Source organism: Lichenostomus cassidix, chromosome 3, assembly GCF_008360975.1.
Source record: "Lichenostomus cassidix isolate B80296 chromosome 3, HeHo_3.0, whole genome shotgun sequence".
Taxonomy (NCBI): domain Eukaryota; kingdom Metazoa; phylum Chordata; class Aves; order Passeriformes; family Meliphagidae; genus Lichenostomus; species Lichenostomus cassidix.
Window position 1 is genome coordinate 49187559 of NC_139483.1, and position 21747 is coordinate 49209305.

Sequence of the window (21747 nt, forward strand, 5' to 3'; positions counted from 1 at the left end):
GTTCTATGATTGCTTTTACAAACTTTGCCATGAATATTTATCTTCTCTTTTTCTCTCTCTTTCCTCTTCTCAACCCTCCCAAGTTGTTAGCCAAAATCTATAAAATGCCGTTGAAACCCATCTTCCTCAGTGGCCGGCTGGTTAACTTGCCCCGAAGAGCGCAGGAACAGTCAGCCAGCAGTGAGGATGGGATTGAGTGCATCCTTTCTGACTTTGATGATGACACTGGTAAGTTCATTGGAAGTGGTAATCAATTGCTTCTTCTATGTGTTGCTGTAAATTCTGTCAGCTGCTAAAAGCAAAAGGAGGGAAAACTGCATAGTTTATTGTCTCCTTGTTGCCTACACACACACACCCATGCACACACAGAGATTAGAAGTTCAGGTCCTGTCACCTTCTTTAGTTAAAAGATACCGTTCATATATATGAGAAAAATACAACCCCTCTTTTAGGGCAAGATAAAAATATTTTGATTAACAATTATTTTGCTTATACTGGTATTCATAATACAACCATTGTGTATTTCTGAGAGCTAACACAAAAATACTTTCTAGACTGCAGCTGAAGTAAAGGAGTGAAAACCTTTTAAAGTTGGTATTGGCAGGCCTACCTTTAACAGAAAAAAAAAATACCAGTATTGAGTTACAGCCTAGAAAGATAAAGAATAATTGTTTAAATGTTTCCAAACTTATGACCTGTGGTCTGTTGAAATAAACAGCGAATTTCTGAAGTCCATAAAAAGCACTATGACCTCCAGAAAAAACAAGCAGCGTTTGTCTCATGATTATTTGTGTGGTTTATATGGGTTGTGGATTAATCAGGCGTTGGATGAACTAGATGTGTGCAGAGCCAAGCAGTAGAGGAATGCAGCCTTAAGGCTTCTGGGTTCAGGAGACCTTTGCAGCAGTACAGTCACTTTTGAATACTTGAACTACTGAGCTGTTCCAACCAGGCTGCCTCTGTGAAGAGTCAGCTCCAGCCTGGCAGAAGGCAGGCTGAACTCCAATGCATTGCATTCATGTGCCTCACCAGACTGCCCTTGGTACCTACTTCTGTCTAGACTCTTCCACCATATGGATTGTCCTGTTCCACTGCTACCCTGGATAAAAAGGAAGAAAAGCTGCTCTCTGAAACCAGAAAGTCACAAGTCCTGTTTTTTCACAAAACAACTTTTTATTTCATTCTTTCAGTTTGGGTTTCGGTTTGGTTTTTCCCTCTCGGGGGATTTTAGGATGTTCACCTGGGATGTAGGAGACCCAAGTTATTGAGGCCTCTGCTTTGAATCAGGCTGGGAATTTGACCTAGAGTCTCCCCATCTCAGTTGCCTACTGTTCTTAAGTGATTCTGCCTGCCAATGTCTAGCTGTAAATAGAAATATCACCCTGCAGCAAATAAACCTTCTTTTGGTTCTTGTCAGAGCTAAGCACTGAAACTGTCACCCAATTTGTTACTTATGTGGCAACGGTGTTAGAACATTGCTAGGCAAATTGACTTTACAAAGACAGAGGCAGTCTTCACCTGGCACTCTAGTGCTCAAAGTCGATACCAGGATAAGGCAAAATGTTTTAGCCTATTTTGCCATATTTACAGTATATTTTCATAGTGTATTTGATTTCATGCTGGACTGTTCAAGAGGGTGTTTTAGAGACAGTAGGTTCTCCCAGACTAGAAAATACCCATATTTCATTCTGAGTCATTTGTACTGTTTTCTTATCCAGGAGTATCATTAAAGTCTAACTAACTCAAAACAATGTCACCATACATATTGCCCTGTGAAAGTGGTGTGAGTAAATAAATGATCAACCTAGTTAGACAGTAATGATTTCACTGTTTCTTCCTTGTTTCTGAGAAAGGCTCTTGGAGTCAGCAAGCTAAGTGAATCTTAAACATTAAGTTCCCTCTTGTGTTGTTAGAAGATAAATAGCCAGCAAGCATCATTCAGATACAGACTTCATCAGCATAGCTATCACTGGCAGAGAGCATAGGCTTATTAGTGAACCAAAGTAAAATCCATTTTAGCCTAATAAACCCATAGCCTACTAAGGCAACTTAAGAGTGCAATGTGCAAGATCCTTCTAGTTGTTCATGATATCATGGGGAACTAGCAATTACTTGAGGGATCTGTGAAAAATTAAAGTGATTCCTAACCATCTTCAAAATTGTATTGAAAACTAGTTGTATCCCATAATCTTTTAGGGTATACCTGTTTGCCAATGTAGACAAGAGCTCGCCTGTATCCTGTCTGCTGTTACGGCAGTTGTCCAGCTCTGTAACCTCTTAACATCTAAAGATGACTTGTGGGGAAGCCTTATCATACCTCATGAGACATTTTACTGCTCAGTTCTGGGTGTCAAATAGAGCCAGTTAAATCATGGCTCGTCTCCTCAGGTGCCTTACTTAAAAGCATGACCTAGAGGAGTACAATGTATTCTGGGCAGCATTTGCAATGGTAATGAGATGGGATTTTATTTATATTTTTTGGGGGATGTTTTACACAAGGTTAAAGAGACTGGGCTAGTAGGAATAGTAAAGTATGACCAGAACAAGGTGTATGTGGACAAGGAAGGATGGGACAAAACACAAACTTGATAAAAAGGGAGAGAAAAGAAAACCATCATTTCAAAAAGTGGCTATTGCTCACAACCATTACACAGCAACAGTGAACATTCAAGAACCATGATCTTTAAGTTAATTAATTTATTAATTTCCATTACTTTCTGAGGGCAAGTTTTACCTGTGCTCAATGCAGTATCTTATTCATGGTTTTTAATCTTTCTTTCTTTACTTGTAGGCCTTATCAATGTCTGGATTATTCTGCTGGAAGAATTAACAACTGCTATATCCAACTGTCCCCGTCAGCACCAGCCTCCTACTTTGGATCTGCTCTTTGAGTTGCTGAGGGATGTTGCCAAGACACCTGGTAATGAAAGAGCTTGATAAAATGTGAGCTAGTGGAGTCCTACCCAAACCTTTTAGAATCCTAAACCATTTCAGTAAGGTGTGGTGCTTGTGTTAAAGCTACATGGAGACATTCTCTACCAGAAAGGGATTTTCTCAAGAGTTGATAAGTTGTTCCAGTTAGTGCATCATTCTGTTGACAAAAGGCATCTTGTAAGTGTATATTGAACATGTGCTTAAATTCATTGCACAATATAGATGTCTGGTACTCTATTGAATATTTCCTAGCCACAGAAAATGTTTGCTTTGTGTCTAGGACATGGAAAGATAAAATTACATAATCCTGCAGATCTGCTGGGGAAGACTGCAGGTAAACAGTTGGCTGAATGTACCTCCTGACTACAGCCAAAACACCTTACCACTCTTTTCCCACAAAAAAGTTTCAGAATGTCTTTCCTTCAGCATTACCCCAAGCTTCAGTTTGGAACAAGTTAGCAAATTTACTGAGCATGTAGGCTTTGTAAGCAAATATGTACAACCATTATTGTGTTTATTTTAAGGACCAGGATTTGGCATTTATGCAGTTGTACATCTTCTTCTTCCCACGATGTCTCTTTGGCTCCATCGCAGCCACGGTGACCATTCTTACTGGGACGTGGCATCTTCTAATTTCAAGCATGCCATTGGCCTTTCCAGTGAACTTGTAGTGGAGCACATTCAAAATTTCATACACTCAGGTATGTCATTGTAGTGTCACATCTACTGTTGTCAGTGACGTTACTGAATAGCTACTTGGGGAGGTGGTTTCATTGCTTTTTTGGTTGCTCAAGCATAAAATAAGAGGAGGGTTAAAGATTTCTGATTGGATTTTTTTTTTCTTTATTGGGTATAGAATTAATGCGGAAAAAATTGTAAGACACTTCCAGAAGTTATTTAGACTAGCCTTCCTCTCAGAGTAGGGCTATCTTCAAAATTAAATTATCATAGTCTTTAGTATACTTCCCAAAAGAAGATACAAAGACTTTGTCATAAGGAACTAGAATATCAGAAACTGGATCTAAGATAATTTCTCCTGTACCATCTAAGTCCAGACGTGATATTGTTAACATAAAAAGGATTGTCTTACTTCAGCTTGATGTGATGCATGTTTCAATAGCTGCATAAAAAGAATTTGGTTTTGCAAATTCTCTGAATAGCAGTAAGTGTAGCAAGACTGCTTAATTATACTGAAAAGGCAATGATGTTAAAACCAGTCTGTGTCTTTTCCTTATAGATATTGGTTATGAAAATATGATCAATACTATGTTGAAAGATCTTTTCAAGTTGTTGGTAGCCTGTGTAGCAGAACCAACAGAAATTATTTCCAGAGTTGGCTGCTCTTGTATCAGGTAACCAAATCTGTTTACTCTTAGCATATTCAAAAAAGATATCTGTCTTTAAAGAACTTGTGGACTGATAAGTTGGTTAATATCTCAAAAGAAGTCTACAATATGTCTTAGCTCTTGTTATTGGAATAATGAATTTTACACTTATTAACCTTTTCTTGCTGTTTTCGGTGTGCTTCAGAACCTGAGATTTTAGGCATTACTATGTGAACGTTTCTCAAATAAAGCACTCGTACATTACTTATACATAGTTAGTCAATAGTTGTTCCTTAAGAAAAAGGGTCTTTCTCCTGGTATTCACAGGTCTTTAGAGGTAATTAGCACCTTTCACAGTCTCCAGGTTATTAGAGTCATTATCAAAATAAGCACTGCGTTTATGTAGTTACATGGTGTGTGGTTCTTGTGGCAAGATGACTAAAGAGGAAAAGCAAAGAAGTAAAAAAAGTCAAAACTATAATGTAATTACAAAACTAGGTCAGTGTAATATCTGAGGAGATTGAATAACATTAGCCAGCTACCAAGCAAGCCTTTTGTTCTGTTTTCATAGAATCATAGAATGGTTGTGTTGGAAGGGACCTTAAATAGAATGGTTTGGGTTGGAAGGGACCAAGTTGCTCAAAACCCCATCCAGCTTGGCCTTGAACACTTTCAGAGATGAGGATTTTCAACCTTCTCCTTTTATAACTAAGAATCGTCTAGTTCCTTCTTGAACATGGTAACATTTTCCTGTGTCCTTGCAGGTATGTGTTAGTGACAGCAGGGCCTGTTTTTACTGAAGAGATGTGGAGGCTCGCATGTTGCGCCTTGCAGGATGCATTCTCTGCCACTTTGGAGCCAGTAAAGGTAATACTGCCATTTTGCTGTCAGTCAAAATGTAATCACACAGTGGATGCACCAACTTTTGACAGGTTGTTAATTTGTCAATTCATAATAAACGTGTTGGATCAACGATAGAGATTAAAATCAGTTTTTCTAAACATAAATAGACAACAATAGTAGCTTACAGTTCAGACTTATTTTTGCCTTGCTGGTATGAAATCAGAAGAGTTCAGTAGGTGAAGACTTCCCTTTTGATCCATTTCTTCGTCTGGATTGACAAAAACTAGGTAGAAGACACCTTTGCTTTGCTGTAGCTGCATGCTCCATATAGATTAGTTTTCAACTCACTGTCTATTTTTTAAACAAAAAATCCTGTGAAGTCATTGCAGGCCAGAGTCCATAAGAAGCTGTAGTGCCTTCACATTTTATATATTAATTGTTAGATGGCAGGTGACCAGCTGGTGGGAATGGGACAGGTCACTGACTCCTGTATTTCACACAAATAGGCCGGACATGGCTGCAGTCACTTGTTTAACGCACAGTGAAAGTCTGATGTTGTGTCTCTCTAGAACCTGTTGGGCTATTTCCACAGTGGTTCCGAAAGCTTTAGTGGAGATGCCTGTGAAGTGAAGGTGGCAGCCCCCTCCCTCTCGCCAAGTGCTGAAGCTGAGTACTGGAGAATCAGAGCCATGGCACAACAGGTACTGACACATGTTTCAGGGGAAGTCAGAGAACCTTTCAAACTTAGAGCTTCTCTTTATGAAGGTGCGTTTTTACCACCACCTTCCTCACAAACCTACGGGCAAAGACTTTCTCATCACCAGGCTAATATCAATTATCTAATAGCAGTATTCAGAAAAATGAATAAGAACTAGAAAAAAAAAAACCTCAGAAAACCTGTTCCCATGTAAGTAGGAATTTGGAATGCCTAGGGTGGGAAAAATGTATGGGTACCTGAGGAGGACCGTTGATGAGCCTATTGTGTAATGTAATTTTAAAAATCACAAGGTTAGCATACATCGGTGGAAATGTTTCTGATAGAGAAAGGGAAATAGTAGTGTCACTGTGAATCCTCATCTAGAATGCCACATAGGATTTCTGAATACTCTGTTAAAGGGTGATAAATTCAAAGGACAAAAGATCCACAAGAACAGATGATGATATGAAAATAGGAAAACAAGATTTGATTAACCTATCAAAGCATTTTTCTCTATAAATACGTAGGTATAGATCATAGAGAAGAAAAAGAGTTACTGGGAACTGGAGGATAATGCTGACATTTAACAAATGATTCACTAACTCCAAATCAGAATCAGCAGAGCAAACTTGGAGACAACCTTCTTAGGGTCCTTTTGACTACAATGAAGGTTATTCATTCTATGAAAGTGGATATATGAAACAAGTCCTTTGAAATATAGCAGACTGAACTTAATGACCTGCAGGGTACCATAAAACTGTAAATACCATATGACAGTTTCAGCATGGGAAAGCAGCTAGATTAAAACAGCCAGCAGATGTTTGGTGTCAATTTCTGACTTGATAAATCATACTCTGATGCTGCTTGAAAATCTGAGACACACAGACCAGGATTGGTGATCACAAATAATGTGGTAGTGGCAGACATTGTTTGAATAGAAAATGTGTTTTAAATTAAGGTTTAAAGATGCAGAACTCAAGAAAGCAGGGAATGTGACATTAATACTTTCCTTGTAGACTCTATCAGTGGCACTCCCTGAGTCTGTTTCAGTGAGGATTTGCCATAACTATGATGGTACAAAACAAAGCCACAGCAACGGAGTGTTGTTTCCCTGTTTCCACGGTCCTGGTATTGGTTGGGATGGAGTTAATTCTCTTCCTAGCTGGTACAGTGCTGTGGTTTGAATTTAGGGTGAGAATAATGTTGATAACACACTGATGTTCTGTTTGTTACTGAATAGTGCTTACACTAAGTCAAGGACCATTTAGTTTCCCATGCTCTGCCAGTGAGGAGGTGCTCAGGAAGCTGGGGCAGGGAGCATGGCCAGGACAGCTGATGGAAACTGGCCAAAGGGATATTCCATACCACAGAGTGTCATGCTCAGTATGTAAATGAGGGGAGTTGTCTGGCAGGGGCTGCTCAGGAACAAGTCTGGGCACTGGTCATTGGGTGATGAGCAGCTGTGTTGTGCAAGTTTTATTTCTCTCTCCTTTTTTGTTGCTTCCCTTTTTGTGGTGGTAGTTGGTATTATTATATTTTATTTAAATTATTAAACCGTTTTTATATCAACCCATGGGGTTTACCTTTTTTAGCCTGATTCTCTTCCCCATCCTTGAGAGGGCTGGGATGTGGGGTGTGGTAAACAAGTGCCTGCTTGGTACTTAGTTGGTAACTGTGGTTAAACCACAACACACCCCCAAAGGGTTGCATATTAGGTGTCTGTTGTATCTTCATTGCTGAAAATAATCCTTCCAACAACCAACGTTTCTAGGTGCAACTGGCTAACAATGCAAACAGGTCCTTGTCTCCAGTGTGCATGAGACTTCTGGATAGAAGATGGCAGACAGACAGCAGAAAGCTTGTTTTGGCATTTGCTGTTACGCCTTATACAAGTTCAAAGAGAAACCTTTGCCCTGTGCCCTGCTGGATGTCTGGAGGTAGCCCATTGCTCTGAGGCTGTTTAACCGAAGTAACATGCCTGGGGGGATACCTTGCATTCTCTCTATCACTGTAAAATAATTCAATATGACAGATCTTTCACACTGCAGGGAGTCCTAATCCAGGCACCCTCTGAACCCACTGCAAATGCTAAACTGATTGTTCTATGTAACCTGATGTTTTCTAGGTCTTCATGCTGGAGACACAGTGCTCTCCAAAAACCCCTAGCAACAAGGAAGGGTTTGAACATGCCCAGTCGTGTGTGCTCATCATTGACCTGCCACCTGACAAGAAACCAAATGGGCATAACCAGAGAAGGTAAAATATCTTCTAAGGTAGATACTGTGTCAATAAAAGCAAGATAAGAGTATTGCCCTACAGGAGGAGATGTGAACTGAGCCTGGCAAACCATATCTCTCCATAGGCCTCATCAACAAAAATGAATACTCTGATCAAATTAGGTTTTGTGACACTGTTGTGTTTTTAATAATACCTAGCAAATGCAATGTCTGCTTCACTAAGGGTCTTTTAAATTCAGTATGACTTGGTTAAGAAGGTAGAAAAGTTAATGTATAAACTGGGGCATTATAAACTGAAGAGACCACATCCAAAACTGCAAAGCTGTCAACACTGAGCTAGGAGCATTGTTTTTGCTTGGCACATTATTTTTGTGGAAGTCTTTCTGTTATGTTACCACCTGAGAAACTCATCTATTTGCATGACAGTCTGATCCTGTCAAAGAATATTTCTTTTTGCTTGCACTTGGTTGTTTAAACAGCTGCTGTACCATCAGTTGGGCCAAGAATCAGAATTCTGCATTCAGGGTTTGTGTTTGTATTGCAAGGTATGTAATGGCATGAAATTGTCTTTTACAAGATACCAAATATGCCTTTATACTATTCAACTCTACAGTATTGCTTGCAACAAAAAGCCAGAATGTGATGGTCCTTCTTTGGATAGACAGTAAGAAAGACCATGCAAGATGTCTCTATTCTGCCATACAGAAGTTTTCCTCTAAGAGCGGGTGCTCTGTTGCCTAACCATCAGAGAGCAGGGCCCTGCACAGAGACAAAGAAAGCTTGAGATCATAGAGTAAACCCTTTCTTTATAGGGCAAAAATATCTGCTTTGTCCAAAGGTTAGCAGGTCATTCTTCTTGTTACCATGAATGCAAAGCAAAAGACCAGAATATTCACCTCTCACAGCACATAAGGCCATGCAATCTAACAGGCTGCATTTGTAAAAATAGCAAGGGTCTTGCTTGTCTTTAAATAAATAAATAAAGCTTGCAATTAACACAAACTCTGAATGCTCTCACCCTGCACTTTATCCAAACAACTGCAAAAGGTGTATATGCCTATAGTGAAGTGTTATCCCAGTGGTGCTCGTTTTTTCAGCAAAACGCAGCTCACAAGCTGACTGTGTCACTGTTTTCATATTATTTGCTACAGCAGTGCAGTAATATGGCAATCATGCATGATAGTAACTGTGGCCTTTCCAAAGTTTTACTTTAACCTTAGCAGGGTTTCTCTTCTCCCTTTTGCTTTTGTTTCCTTAATGCTGCATCGTTTCACAGGAAGCTGGGGTAAGGGAGCTTTTCTTCTTCCTAAAAAGTAATCATATATTTCAGTTTGAAACTTTGGGCAGAATAAGAAAATACTATCCTTAACCAGCTTTGGCATTGTGTTTCCTCCTCTGGTTCTCTACCAGTTTCTTTTGGGATTGAGCAGTACTTTACACCATCCTTGTAAATTGCTTTTTTGGCTATTACAAGGAAAGCAGATCTCCTTCATCCTGACCCTGCTTTTGGAACAGGATTAGTTGCTTGAAATCACTGCAAGCTCTCATTTGACTTTATACATGTTCTTAAGAGCTTTTCTGAGTCAGAGCCTCTGATGATTTTTACAGCAGAAAACTACTTGCCCATAAGAGCTCAGCTGTATGTGCTAATCATCAACATTTTATCACTGTCAAATAATAAGACTACTAAATTTTACTGATGTATCAGCACTGACAGCAGTGTCATGGTAGGCAAACTGACATAGGGAATTTAACCGAAGAAGAACAGTTTAGCCTGAATTTCTTTTTAAATGTTGCATTCTCAAAACTGGGTTTTGATAGGATATCTAAAAAAAAATTAATATTTGGCTTTTTGTCTTGGTATTCCCAGACACTTTTGAAAGTTGTTTAATGAAAGTGGAATAATTTTTGCAACAAAAAAAATTAAAGGTCTACAACTAAACTTCTCATGTTACGTGAAGATTTGCTTTAACTTTGACCTAAAACTTCAGTATTGCAAGCAAACTGAAAAATCTCGTCCTTACTTGGTAGCTGTGCTAATTAAAACTTGACCCATCACATCAAACCAAGTATTACTATGTGCATCAGCTCCATTTAAAACATTGCTCCGTAATCTTACATAAAGACTTTTTTTTAAGGGCCTTAAGATAAGTTTCACAGTTTATAATTTGAAATCTACGAGATACCAAACAACAATCCTGTCTTTCTTCCAAGCCTTGCTTGCCTGTAAGCCTCTCAGTGTTATTTACTGGTAAAAGACCTGAAAACTTTGGTTGCAGGAATTTGCCATTCCTGTGTCCGCTGTGGAAATCAAAAATCAGTAAGGGCTAAAACAACTCCCAGCATCTCTCTAACAGGAGCATAGCTGAGAATCACCCAGTCTTCTGTGTGAGAAACAGGGTTAGGAATAGATATGTCCATGCTCAGCTCTCAGTGTTAAAGTTGAAGTCTTAAGAGCAAACAGTGAAATGTGCCTTCAGCCAGACTTCAGCTTCTTTGCATGCTGCATTGCACTGCTGATGTTTCTGTACATGTTTCTTTATTGGTTGGATACCTCTTCATGGTTTTTTTTAAGGAGTACTCCTGGGCATTAGTGGAAATGGAAACTGAGTAGTAAACTAGTTTGGTCCTCAGTTTGTCATGGCAAAGTAAAGGTTGTCTGACATGTTGGTGGAGGAATAACTTGTGGGTTAATAAATTCCTCAGCTATAGCAGACTGAAATGTTTGAGTGTACTTTTACTCCTAGTGAAAGCACAGCACATAATTTTAATATATTTTTTAATATATTTTTAAATATATTTTTAAATAATATTTTTAATAGATTTTTTCCTTCCCATGCTTGGTTTACCAAGTATTCCTTTCAGGACGATAGTGGTGAGCTTGCTGTCCCACCAAGTACTGCTCCAGAATTTATATGACATCCTTCTGGAAGAATTTGTGAAAGGCCCTTCTAACTTAGAGGAGAAAATGGCAATACAAGTACCAGAAAACAAGTTGGCTGGTTTTCTCAGGTACATCTCCATGCAAAACCTGGCTGTCATCTTTGACTTACTCCTGGACTCCTACAGAACAGCCAGAGAGTTTGACACCAGACCTGGGTTGAAGTGTTTGTTGAAAAAAGTGTCTGGCATTGGTGGAGCTGCCAACTTGTATCGCCAGTCAGCAATGAGCTTCAACATCTACTTCCATGCCTTGGTTTGTGCAATCCTGACAAACCAGGAGAACATCACTGCAGAGCAAGTGAAAAAGATCCTCTTTGAAGATGATGAGAGAAGCACAGACTCATCACAGCAGTGTTCTTCAGAAGATGAAGACATTTTTGAGGAAACTGCCCAGGTCAGTCCCCCACGAGGGAAGGAGAAGAGGCAGTGGAGAGCTCGAATCCCATCTCTGAGCGTCCAGCCTGTCAGCAATGCAGACTGGGGATGGCTTATCAAGCGGCTTCACAAGCTCTGCATGGAACTGTGCAACAACTACATCCAGATGCATCTGGACCTGGAGAATAATGTAGAGGAGCCTCCAGTGTTCAAGGGAGACTCTTTCTTCATTTTACCTTCTTTTCACTCGGAAACCTCCACCCCATCAACTGGAGGGCTATCCGGAAAGGACACACCATCGGAGGATGACCGAAGTCAAATCAGGGACCAGCTGGGAGACAGCTTGACACCTCGAGGAGGGAGTGGTGAAATATTGCTGCTACCCCCACCCCTAAGTCCTAAACCAGAGAAAAAAGAGCAAACCAAGAAAAAAGAATGGTGGGAGAGTGCTGGCAACAAAATCTACACCATAGCCACCGACAAAACCATCTCCAAGCTAATGACAGAATATAAGAAGAGAAAGCAGCAACAGGCCATGACATCCTTCACCAAAGAAGTCAAAGTGGAAAAGAAAGGGGAACTCCTGGGTTCAATAGGGCCAGACTCACCCGTACTCCAGCGGCCACAACATCTTATAGATCAAGGTCAAATGAGGCATTCATTCAGTGCTGGTCCAGAGATCCTCAGACAAGAGAAGAGACCCCGCTCAGGGTCTACAGTCAGCTCCCTGAGTATATCTATTAGGGATGCAGAGGCCCAGATACAGGTAGGACATTCTTGTAAAGTGCTAATAATAATACCAATAAATAAGAAGATACCTATAGATTTTTTTAATTTATGTTATTATAATCTTTTAAATAAATATTGTATTATATAAGGAAGTCCTCATGATGAAGACTGAATCTTTCAGCAGCTGGAATTAATAAAAACCTAATTCTGTCCTATTAAAAGAAAGTCAGTCTTCAGCAAAGTGTCATCAGGCATTACTAGTTCAGCTTTCCAGAGTGCTTCTGTGACTGGGGCCAAAGCTGTGCTTAATCTTGAGAACTGACAACCTACAGTGAACTCACTGCTTACTGCTATGGGCTGTAGCCCACTGAAGGCTTTTGAAAATGCCATGCTGCTTGTTACATTGTTTTTGTACTTAAGAATGGGGTTTTTTGTTAATTCCAGAGAAAAATAATGGGCTCTTTTGCTAAACAGAAGCTTGGTGCTTGCATGTCTAAGTGAACAAATGAGTGAAAACAACAAATGAGTGTGCAAGACGAAGTCAAATAATGACTTAGTACTGAATTTAAATTAGGAAGACACAGTGAACATTAAATATGATGGAATTACTCAGTCTTCTTCATGAGGTTGCAACCACTGGATACCTTATTTTCTGCCTCAGCCACTGGGCTCACTTATTTAGAAAGGTCTTATAAAGAGTTTTTTTTGTCCAATTTATTTGTAGGCATGGACCAACATGGTGCTGACAGTCCTCAACCAGATTCAGGCTCTGCCAGACCAAACTTTCACAGCCCTGCAGCCAGCAGTGTTCCCCTGTATCAGCCAGCTGACCTGCCACGTGACAGATATCCGTGTCCGCCAGGCAGTACGGGAATGGCTGGGAAGAGTGGGACGAGTTTATGATATCATCATTTAAACCAGGCTATGCTCTGTTGCAAAGGGCAGAAGGCATTCAAGGTATACAGCAAAGAAGTACTTGGGGTTCATTAATTGCCTGTTTGTTGGTGATAAATTAAGAAATCATGACGTTGTTGATTTATATTGTCTATCCACCTGAGACTGTGTGTCCCTCACTCACACTAGCAAAGGAGGCAAGGCACGAGTCTGTCCAGAGGATCTGGTGTGGCCCCAGAACCCAGAATCTGTCCATAAATCAGGCTCCTACTGGAAGAGGTGATGCATTTCAGTAGCCTTCATTTTAATTCAAATTTGCTTCAGTGGAAGCCACCCAGAAACTGCAGCAGAACTTCCACACTTGCAATTTGCTGTGAATGCAACTGTCTTGTGGATGGTCAAACCAGGTCAGTAAGCCTATGTATTTATTTTTAGAAAATAAGTAAATAAATACAAGTCAGTGAAAAGGTGGGGCTATAGGACAAGTAAGAAGGTGACACTTTTTAGGGTAAAATCTTCCCTTCAAAAATTAGCATGAGAGAGGATAGCCAACTAAAGATTATTGTAGTAACTAAATGTGTTACTTACTAAAGAAAGTGGAAATTTATTTTGCTCCATGAAGAGCCTTTGAAGTCACATTTGGAGTAGCTAAAGAATCCCTGGTCTAAAATAGGTGAACCAAGCACAGACTATTGATCCTTTTGTTGCTCTTTTGGAGTATGGCTTGAAGAGGAATGGCACTGTCAAACTGCCCTCTCTGCAGCACTACCCTGGCTGCCTCTTCACCTATGCCTAGAGCTGAGCATTTTGCCACGTCTAATTCCCTCTAATGGCCAAAGGGAAGTTTGTTTTGCTTTTTCCTGTGAAGCTGTGGGGAAGACACATCACAGCAAATACCAGCATGTGCCAGTATCCAGCACTCCATTAAGCAGAGATAAAGTGTTCCAGTTTAAGCACCATTGCAGCTATTATTGCACTGGAAATTTATGTTTGCTCCTGTAGGCAGGAACACTCTTACCACCTTTGTTAAATGTAGCCTATCACCCCACTTTGAGCTGAAGGAAGATGGAAAATGGTATGAGAGGGAGGTATATTTCCAGTTTCTCTCCATTTCTTGTCTGCTGCTGTAAATAGAAAAGGACAGATCGTCATGGAGGTACATCCTTTCTCCAGGCAGCACTCCTGTTGGGACTATTGCAATTTGCTGTTATAGTAAGAGAGAGGAGAAGGGGAAGGATTGACTATTGTGTTGTCAAATGCGTACGTGATGCTTTTCACACTAGACAAAGGGTTACCTTGCTGCACAAGTTATGTCACAGCCCCTGGGACATTTAATCTCATACTCCCATGCTATATAATTTGTTGATAACTTGTTGAAAATTAGTTGATTTTAATTTTGGGTGACCCTTTAATGCTATTCTCCCAAGGCTTTTAAAATGTGCACGCCAACTAAATATACAGCTTCAGTCCCTGCTCCAAAGCATCCTAAAAATGTAATCTCTTTATATCAGGCCTGGATTTTGCACAACTAACTGCTTTTAGCATTTTAAACCTGGAAAAACAGAGGGAGCCAAGAAGCTCCACTGAACAGCCATCTCCTAAGCTGCTTTGTTTACAAAGACACTATCTGACACTATCCTCCTGCCTTTTCCTTCCATTGCCTACTTCCCATTTTTCACCTGCTAGTCTTGTACAAGGAGTATTTGTCCCGTAACTTTCTGTAGTGCCAGTCATGCTGTTTCCCTTTCTTTCAAAAGTTCCCTTTGCTAAATTGTTTAAAGGACATAAAAATTCTGTAAAAACAATTCTTTTCTACCACATAAACTGACTTTATAAATTACTAATTTAACGTTTTCAACTGTCAATTTTCCCCCAACAGCTTTAATATTTCCTCAGGGACAGGTTAGATTAGCCTTTGGTATCTGGGAGAGTAGTAGCACAGTTTGATTTCTGTTGCCATGTCTTTCTTACATATCTTTAGGTAGAGTAAAAGTGTGGTTACATTTTTTTGTTAAAGTGTTTATTTGGCATCTATACAGAGCTGCTTTTAAAGCAGTACATTAATTAGGCAACAACTGAAATCAGAATAATAAACCATATTCAAAGCAGCAAACTCTGCTGATTTTTATTATAAATGCATTGAATGGATGCAGATCCTTGCCATACTAATCTAAAACTAAAGCAAATCCCTAAATTATGTAGGGGAAGTAAAATTTATAGCAGTACTAGTGAAATCACTCAGGACTACAGAAGAGGCCCTAGTATTTAGGAAACACCATGGTTGTGTTGTGGTCGCAATACAAAATCCTTCTGTAAATCAGAAAAAAAGCTTTAGGAGTGACAATACTATTACCATCACCTCCCTCAAATCCATGCACGCAGTATAACGTAGTGTTAACTGATTAGCCCAGACATTGACCTAAAAAATAATTTTATTTCAACTATTTACACCATGAATACCATTGGAAAAGGGTATTCATTGAAAAATGAGGATGAGTAAATTTGCTATGTTGCTGTTGCCCTGTTTCAAACTTTGTCCTTCCAATTATGCACTAAGTGCCCATTGTCACCCTCAGTGCCTCTGCTCATTAACACTCCTCCCTAAGAGGCGATAAGTAACTTTGAGTAATTCCAGAAATGTAATTTAGAAGGAGGGGAGAAGGAATCTTTGAAGCAGCAGGCTTTACGTAGTAAAGTTCAGCATGTGCTGCTGTTCCTTGTGTGTAAAATGGTAACCAGGTGAGGGGAGCAGCACATGGCCACTTCAGTAACCATAACCATGAGATGTAGAAGCTTTCTGATGCACCTTCAAAATATAAACAAATTTTTTTTAAATAGTTGGTTCATCAGATTCTCAGCAATTTTTCTGCTAGATTAACTATACGCATCAGCAAACCCCAAAGAAGTAGAACAATAAATGTGGCTATCACCATTTCATGGATCCTATGTGGCCTGTTTCATGGCTCATGACTGCCAACATGATACCTTCAGACCTCATACAGCAAGCTTCTAGCCCAAAGGAGGAGTCTGCCAGAGTAGTCCCAGGAAAAGGGGACTGGCATCAGACTCTCCTAAGTTTCAGAAAGGGGCTTCCCAATACTTCATATCCCAGTCAAATCCAGGTACATGTCCATGCTACAGAGGCTTTTCTGCTTTCTGCTTGTGAGTGGGGAAGCACCTCAGTCAGTAGCCCCTGTATCCGCACATGTATCCCATTCAAATCCTTACTGATGGCTCTATTAACCTTGTGTGGCAGCGTTAAATCAAAATTTACTGTTAAATCAAACATTTGAGCCTTGAGAAAACCACTCTGTCTGCATCCATCTTGAGCTTGCTCTTTCTCTTTGCCTTGGTTAGTGACTGCATTCTTCTCTTCTCTTGCCCTTACCTTTTTTGTCACTTAAATTTCTGTAGGAGTTGGGTTTGATTTTTTTTTAAATTGAACTGGCCAGGTGTTTTTCAAAATGGTTGCCCAGTAAATTTTACTCTACTGAAATGCTTTTAAAAAGAAAAAAGATGCAGTAGCTTGACATCCTTCCCAGGTACCAGAGCTGCACCTTGCTGCCTTTGCCTAATTCACACTGCCCTCCTCAGGGCCGCCACAGCAGGCAGAGGCAAGGACATCTCATTTTAAAATCTTGTAGTCAGTTGCTAACAGAGAAAGTTGCTAAAGCTTTAAGCACATGAAATAACTCATCACTGTGCAAATATTTAAAGCTGAGAAAAGCATAGCATTCATCAGGAAAGTGATCCTTTTCCTATGGAACAGGGGCAGGGTTTGACCCCAACTTATATGGTCTCAGGTCATTGCATATGTTTGCACTTTATTCTGCGCTGTGAACATATGCAGTCATATGAGGTGATTGATGTGTGTAGGTACACATATCTGTAGCTCAAATTACTGCCATATTCTGAGCATTCAGCATATTTTCAGAGAGCTATCCACATTAGTAATATGCTTATCTGCTGTGTTATGCATTTGTGTCACACCAGCAATGGTTAACACAGTTATTCTGGTACCTTTTCTGAGCATTCAGCAGCCATTGAATTACCACCCCTATCTCTTGGTTAACATGCTTTCATGTCTTTAAGATGTTAAGATACAGATTTAATACTTTCCTAGGGATAAACACTAATTTGAGAACTGACTTAATTTAGCATAAAGAAAGAACTATTAGAAAAAGATTTACATAGACCTGGGTAATTCTTTCCTTGTACAACTCCCAGCACAGGCAACAGAGCTTTTGCCTCATCACAGATGAAAAATTTATGTCCTCTGCACTATGGCTTGCTCATGTCAAGGCCAAGCACAGTTTACACCTGTGACTTGTAAGGTGCTTTCCCTTTCAGTTTGAGCTTCAAGTTTTGTTTAAACCTAAACCATACTGTAAAATCCACTGACAAAGCCTCACTCGCCAAAGATAACAGCCCCACCTCTAATTACCATGTGCAGTCTTCACCTGTACTTTATACAGCAGCTTCTCAGTGTTGGTATCAACACTGCAGAGCTCAGCAGAGTATTGGTGTGAAAGCAAGTGGCAAACAAGTTAGAAAGTAGAGAGTCCAGCTCTGTGTGCTGACTGTACTTTGTTCCTTTCTTCACAGCTCAGGCCCACACTCAGAGTGCTGAAGCTGTTGAAGTCAATGGAAGTCAAGTAGCTAGATGTCTTTAATACTCAGGACTCAGTCCTTGAATCCCTCAGTCCCTACCTAGAGGTTCACAGATTCTCAGGAAAGGGTGAGTCCTGTACAGTTCCTTGTGTCAGCCTCTCTGCTGCTGTCCTCCAGACACCTCCTGGTTGAAAAATCCACAGAAACCAGCTCACAGTCCCACACATCCCAATACTGAAAAAACAGAACCCTCACTTTTGCACAGATCCAGCAAGCCAAAACTGTATTTTTTACCTAGCTCATTTCTGTAGAAGCCTGTCGAGAAATTGAGTATGTGGTTTGGCTATTGTCACCTTCAGCAATCCATTCTAGAAATGCTGTTTCTCAGTGCTAAATTGTTTTTAATTCACAAAAAAGTGAAGTACTTCCTTTTTTCTTTTTTTGCTTTTATACTAAGATCTTTTCTAAGCAGGCTATTTACTCATTACTCCAGTCATAGTAATTTATGGGAAGACCTATGTACAGGGCTAATCATGGTATATGACATGAAATAGGCTTTTTTCAGTTGCTGATCATTCCACAATTGTCTAAAGAAATAAGGTGATACCATCAATTTACCAAAAGAAGTTTCTCTTCTTTTAGTGTAAAGGACCAATTTACCATAGCACAGAAGCACAAATATTGGATTTTATGCAATGTAGACAGAAGCATGTGGCAGCTAGCAATCCCTCCTCACTGAGCTTCCTGAATTTGAGTGAAGCTCCTATAGGGATATGACCAAAGGGTCTCTCAGCAGTCCTCACCAGCAACACACCTGGGACTCCTGGAAGTTGTACAGCTGCAAGGAATGTCGTAGATCCTCTTTCTGTTGTTTCCACTAATTCCCCTCAGAACATATACTTTATATGTGACACTAACTAATATGATACTAAACAAACAGCTTGATCCAAATGTGCAGTGCTGGCTATTTAAAAAGGAAAAATAAAAACACACATGGCCTAAGTATGCATCAGTCTTTTCACTTAGTGCTCAGAGGTCTCCAAGCTGAAAACTGAAAGCAGAGGGAAGAAGAAATGCCTTAATTCTGTAGATATTAGTGGAGCTACACTGAATGATCCTGGATTAATGCAATAATGAGCTCGCCTGTGGAACCAGATCCCTCAAATTCCAATTTTTGGCAAAATCACAAGTTGAGGTTTGCATAGTCTACACTGCCACATTGAATCAGGGAGCTGAGTTTATGGAAAGCATTTTCAGTTAAGAAACATGGCAACAGGATCTATTTCAATCCTTTTACCCCGACATCCCACTTTTCAAAAGGTAGTTTATTTACTTCCATGAATTTTATCTGATTCCCATGGAGCACCAGGGCCCTGCTTGCTGTCCATGCATTTGGTCCATCTGGGCTGTGGTGAAGTGCTGTAAGCAGCAAGCTAAAGCGAGAGAGCTGAGCTAGCAGACTGGTACAGGTACACAGGTTCAAGCAAGGGACAAATATCTCCTCCACAATCAGGCTGTGACTCCTGAGCCCCCCACTTAGCAGAGGAAGGCAGGACTCAATACTAAAGGGAGAACAGCCAGGAAGGGCAGAGCTTGGTGGTGACAGAGCCCTGTTTGCTAGAGCAGATGGGAGCAAAAGATTGAAAGTGTGCAATGACAGCAGCAAGAACCTTCTTTCAGTTCCCCTCACTTTCTATTCTCTGCCTCTTTTCCCTCACCCCTTTTTGTCATCTTTTGTGACATGCAAACATACTTCTATGGGCCCTTCTACCAGAACTGAAGCAAGCCAAAGGGAGTAGACACTCCATTTTGCCAAAGATCTAAGTCTTTCCTGTTCAAAAATTTTTAAAAAATCAGATTTTATTTCCATGATGATGGCTGCCAGAGGAAGAATTTTACCACAAAACATGATTCCTAGGACTTAATCTCTCTAGCTGTATATTCAGGAGGAGCCAATAATACTTCTTAAGAGAGACTATAAATTACCTTGTCAAGCAAGCCCTAACCTTGGGTTTATCTTCTGCTGAGTTCATACCTATCTGCAATTCCTTGGTCTCATCCGTGTTTCCTCCCTCTACCTTTCTGCTCTTCTTTAGAAGAACACTTCCCCATGTCCACCATGTCCTGTTGTGCTGCTAGCTTTGTATGGTCCTTGGGTGTCCAGTGGTTGGGCAGTCACTGTCAGCTGGCTTGCAAATTGTATTTTGTGTATATTTTATTCTGACTGAATTCTGAAATGGAAATATTTTAAAACAAAAAGTATAAACTATGTTGTTTGTGTTGTAGAATAAAGATGCAAATGCAAAATAACGTATGCTTTGGTTTTGTCTAATGAAAGTTATTGTACAGTTCCTAATGAAGCAAAGGAACAGAGCCAAGAAAGGGCCTGAAATACTTGGTATGTACTAGCAGGAACTGCAGTTTTCATTGGTGACCTTGGGAATTCAGTCACTCTGAACTTCTAGGTGGCTTTGGTGGGAGCTGAGATCTAAACACTGACAAATGAGTCCTACAGCACTTCAAGCCAGAGTCTGGGTTTGTGGGATGGAGAAGGATGAAGCTACTGAGATAGTTAAAGTGCAGCTAGATGCTGTGCAGAATTTTGAAGCATCTAGACAGGTAAAACATTTCTCCCTCCATTTAAATGAGGAGAATACTTTTTGCTCTGATTTCATTAGAGATGGGTTGCTCAGAGCTTTCATTCACAGCCAGACTTTTGTTGGGGTGTTAGGCTAGGCATTCCCTGACCAGAGTCAGTTTGGATAGCACTGATCAGGTGTTCCAGTAAACAGATACATGGATAGTGCAATGTTTCATTCTGCTAAAAGGAGAGCTCAGCAAGGGCTCTCCCCGTCACCTACATCCCTCTTTTGATTAAAGATTGCTCCTGTTGAAGAAAAGCCTTTATTTTAATGAAAATAGTAAACACCTTCTTAACAGCAGCCACCCCTGCTTCTGTACGCAACCAAAATGTAGGTATTGAAGGAGAAATGGTTGGCCACTATCCCTGTCAAGAGAGTTGCCATGAGGCCTCCTGAAAGCAGGAGTGTTTCAGTGACAAGACAAGACATCGTACAGTAACCCTAGGGTACATCTCTCTGTGCTCAGGGATGCTATCCACAGCCCAAAGCAAAGCTTTCCATATAATCTCAAGACTGAAAATGCATCCAGCTTTCCACCTGGCCTCACTGGGATCTCTGGGCTCCCATGCACTGAAGCAACATAAGGTCTGGCCTTCACTGGCTGTTACATAACAGCCTCATCAGCATGAAGGTTAAGAGCAGATTACAAAGCAACCAAATGAGGTTGTGATGCTTTAATAATCTTACACACTTCTGGCAAAAGAGAGTGTTAAATCCCAACCGTCAGATCTAATTTCATTCCAGGAAACTACCTTCTGCTGCTCCACACATCTCATTTGGAGCCCATTAGGAAGATTTTAATTTCATCCTAAAGATCATTCAGTAATGTGAAACAGCAATGGGGTAAATACAAAAAGTGCTGCTCCACTACTCCACTCACTCCTTACATGTACAAATTCCCAGTTGCCCTCCTGCCAATGCTGGGGTCAGGCTAGCATGACTTCTGCTGCCACTGGTACAAGAGATCCACACGTGGTAGAAGGGGTGAACTTGCTTTGTACTTTTCTAGAAGATACTTGGCTTGTTCTTCTGTTGAGCATAGTGTTAAGAGCACTTGCCAAAGAAAACAGCTGTCAATAATATTTTAAAAACAATGAAATTTAAAAAGAGACTAAACAGGCACACCGTTAAATCTCAGGTGTTGTCTTTTTTTCCGTGGATTCACTGAACTCATTCATTTTTTTCACAATGTAGGTTTTTCACTGGCTACCCTGTGTTAATCTCTATTAAACTAAAAGTTAAAAGCTCCCCTGATACCAAGGCGAACATCTTTCCTAATTGTTTTTTTTTTGACAGGGGGCCAAGGGAGTGTCCAGTGTCACTACTACCATTTTACAGGTGGGATGAGCAACTGAGCAAGTAAAAAATTTGTTCTTGAGCTCAAAATGGCCCAAAGTATCTAAACACATGCTCTGGCCTCATGCTTATCCCAGAGTTGTAGATCTGTGAGATAATCTGGCAAGAAAAAAAAAACAAAAACAAAAAAAACCCCACAAAAAAACCAGAAAAGACAGTTT

The 21747-nt window shown here is 40.2% G+C and overlaps 1 protein-coding gene across 4 annotated transcripts in view; it reads left to right on the forward strand.

Moving 5' to 3' along the window:
• ARFGEF3 (ARFGEF family member 3) overlaps window positions 1-19898 on the forward strand; it is an 88563-nt gene extending 68665 nt beyond the window's left edge. For all 4 annotated transcript variants that reach the window (XM_085055676.1, XM_085055679.1, XM_085055677.1 and 1 more), the window contains 9 exons: window positions 84-228; window positions 2792-2920; window positions 3459-3635; window positions 4172-4286; window positions 5024-5126; window positions 5672-5803; window positions 7925-8055; window positions 10890-12120; window positions 12808-19898. In XM_085055676.1, the coding sequence (XP_084911802.1) occupies window positions 84-228; window positions 2792-2920; window positions 3459-3635; window positions 4172-4286; window positions 5024-5126; window positions 5672-5803; window positions 7925-8055; window positions 10890-12120; window positions 12808-12999 (2355 nt within the window). In that variant the 3' untranslated portion in view covers window positions 13000-19898. The remainder of the gene's footprint in view (window positions 1-83; window positions 229-2791; window positions 2921-3458; window positions 3636-4171; window positions 4287-5023; window positions 5127-5671; window positions 5804-7924; window positions 8056-10889; window positions 12121-12807) is intronic.
• Window positions 19899-21747: the final 1849 nt, after the last annotated feature.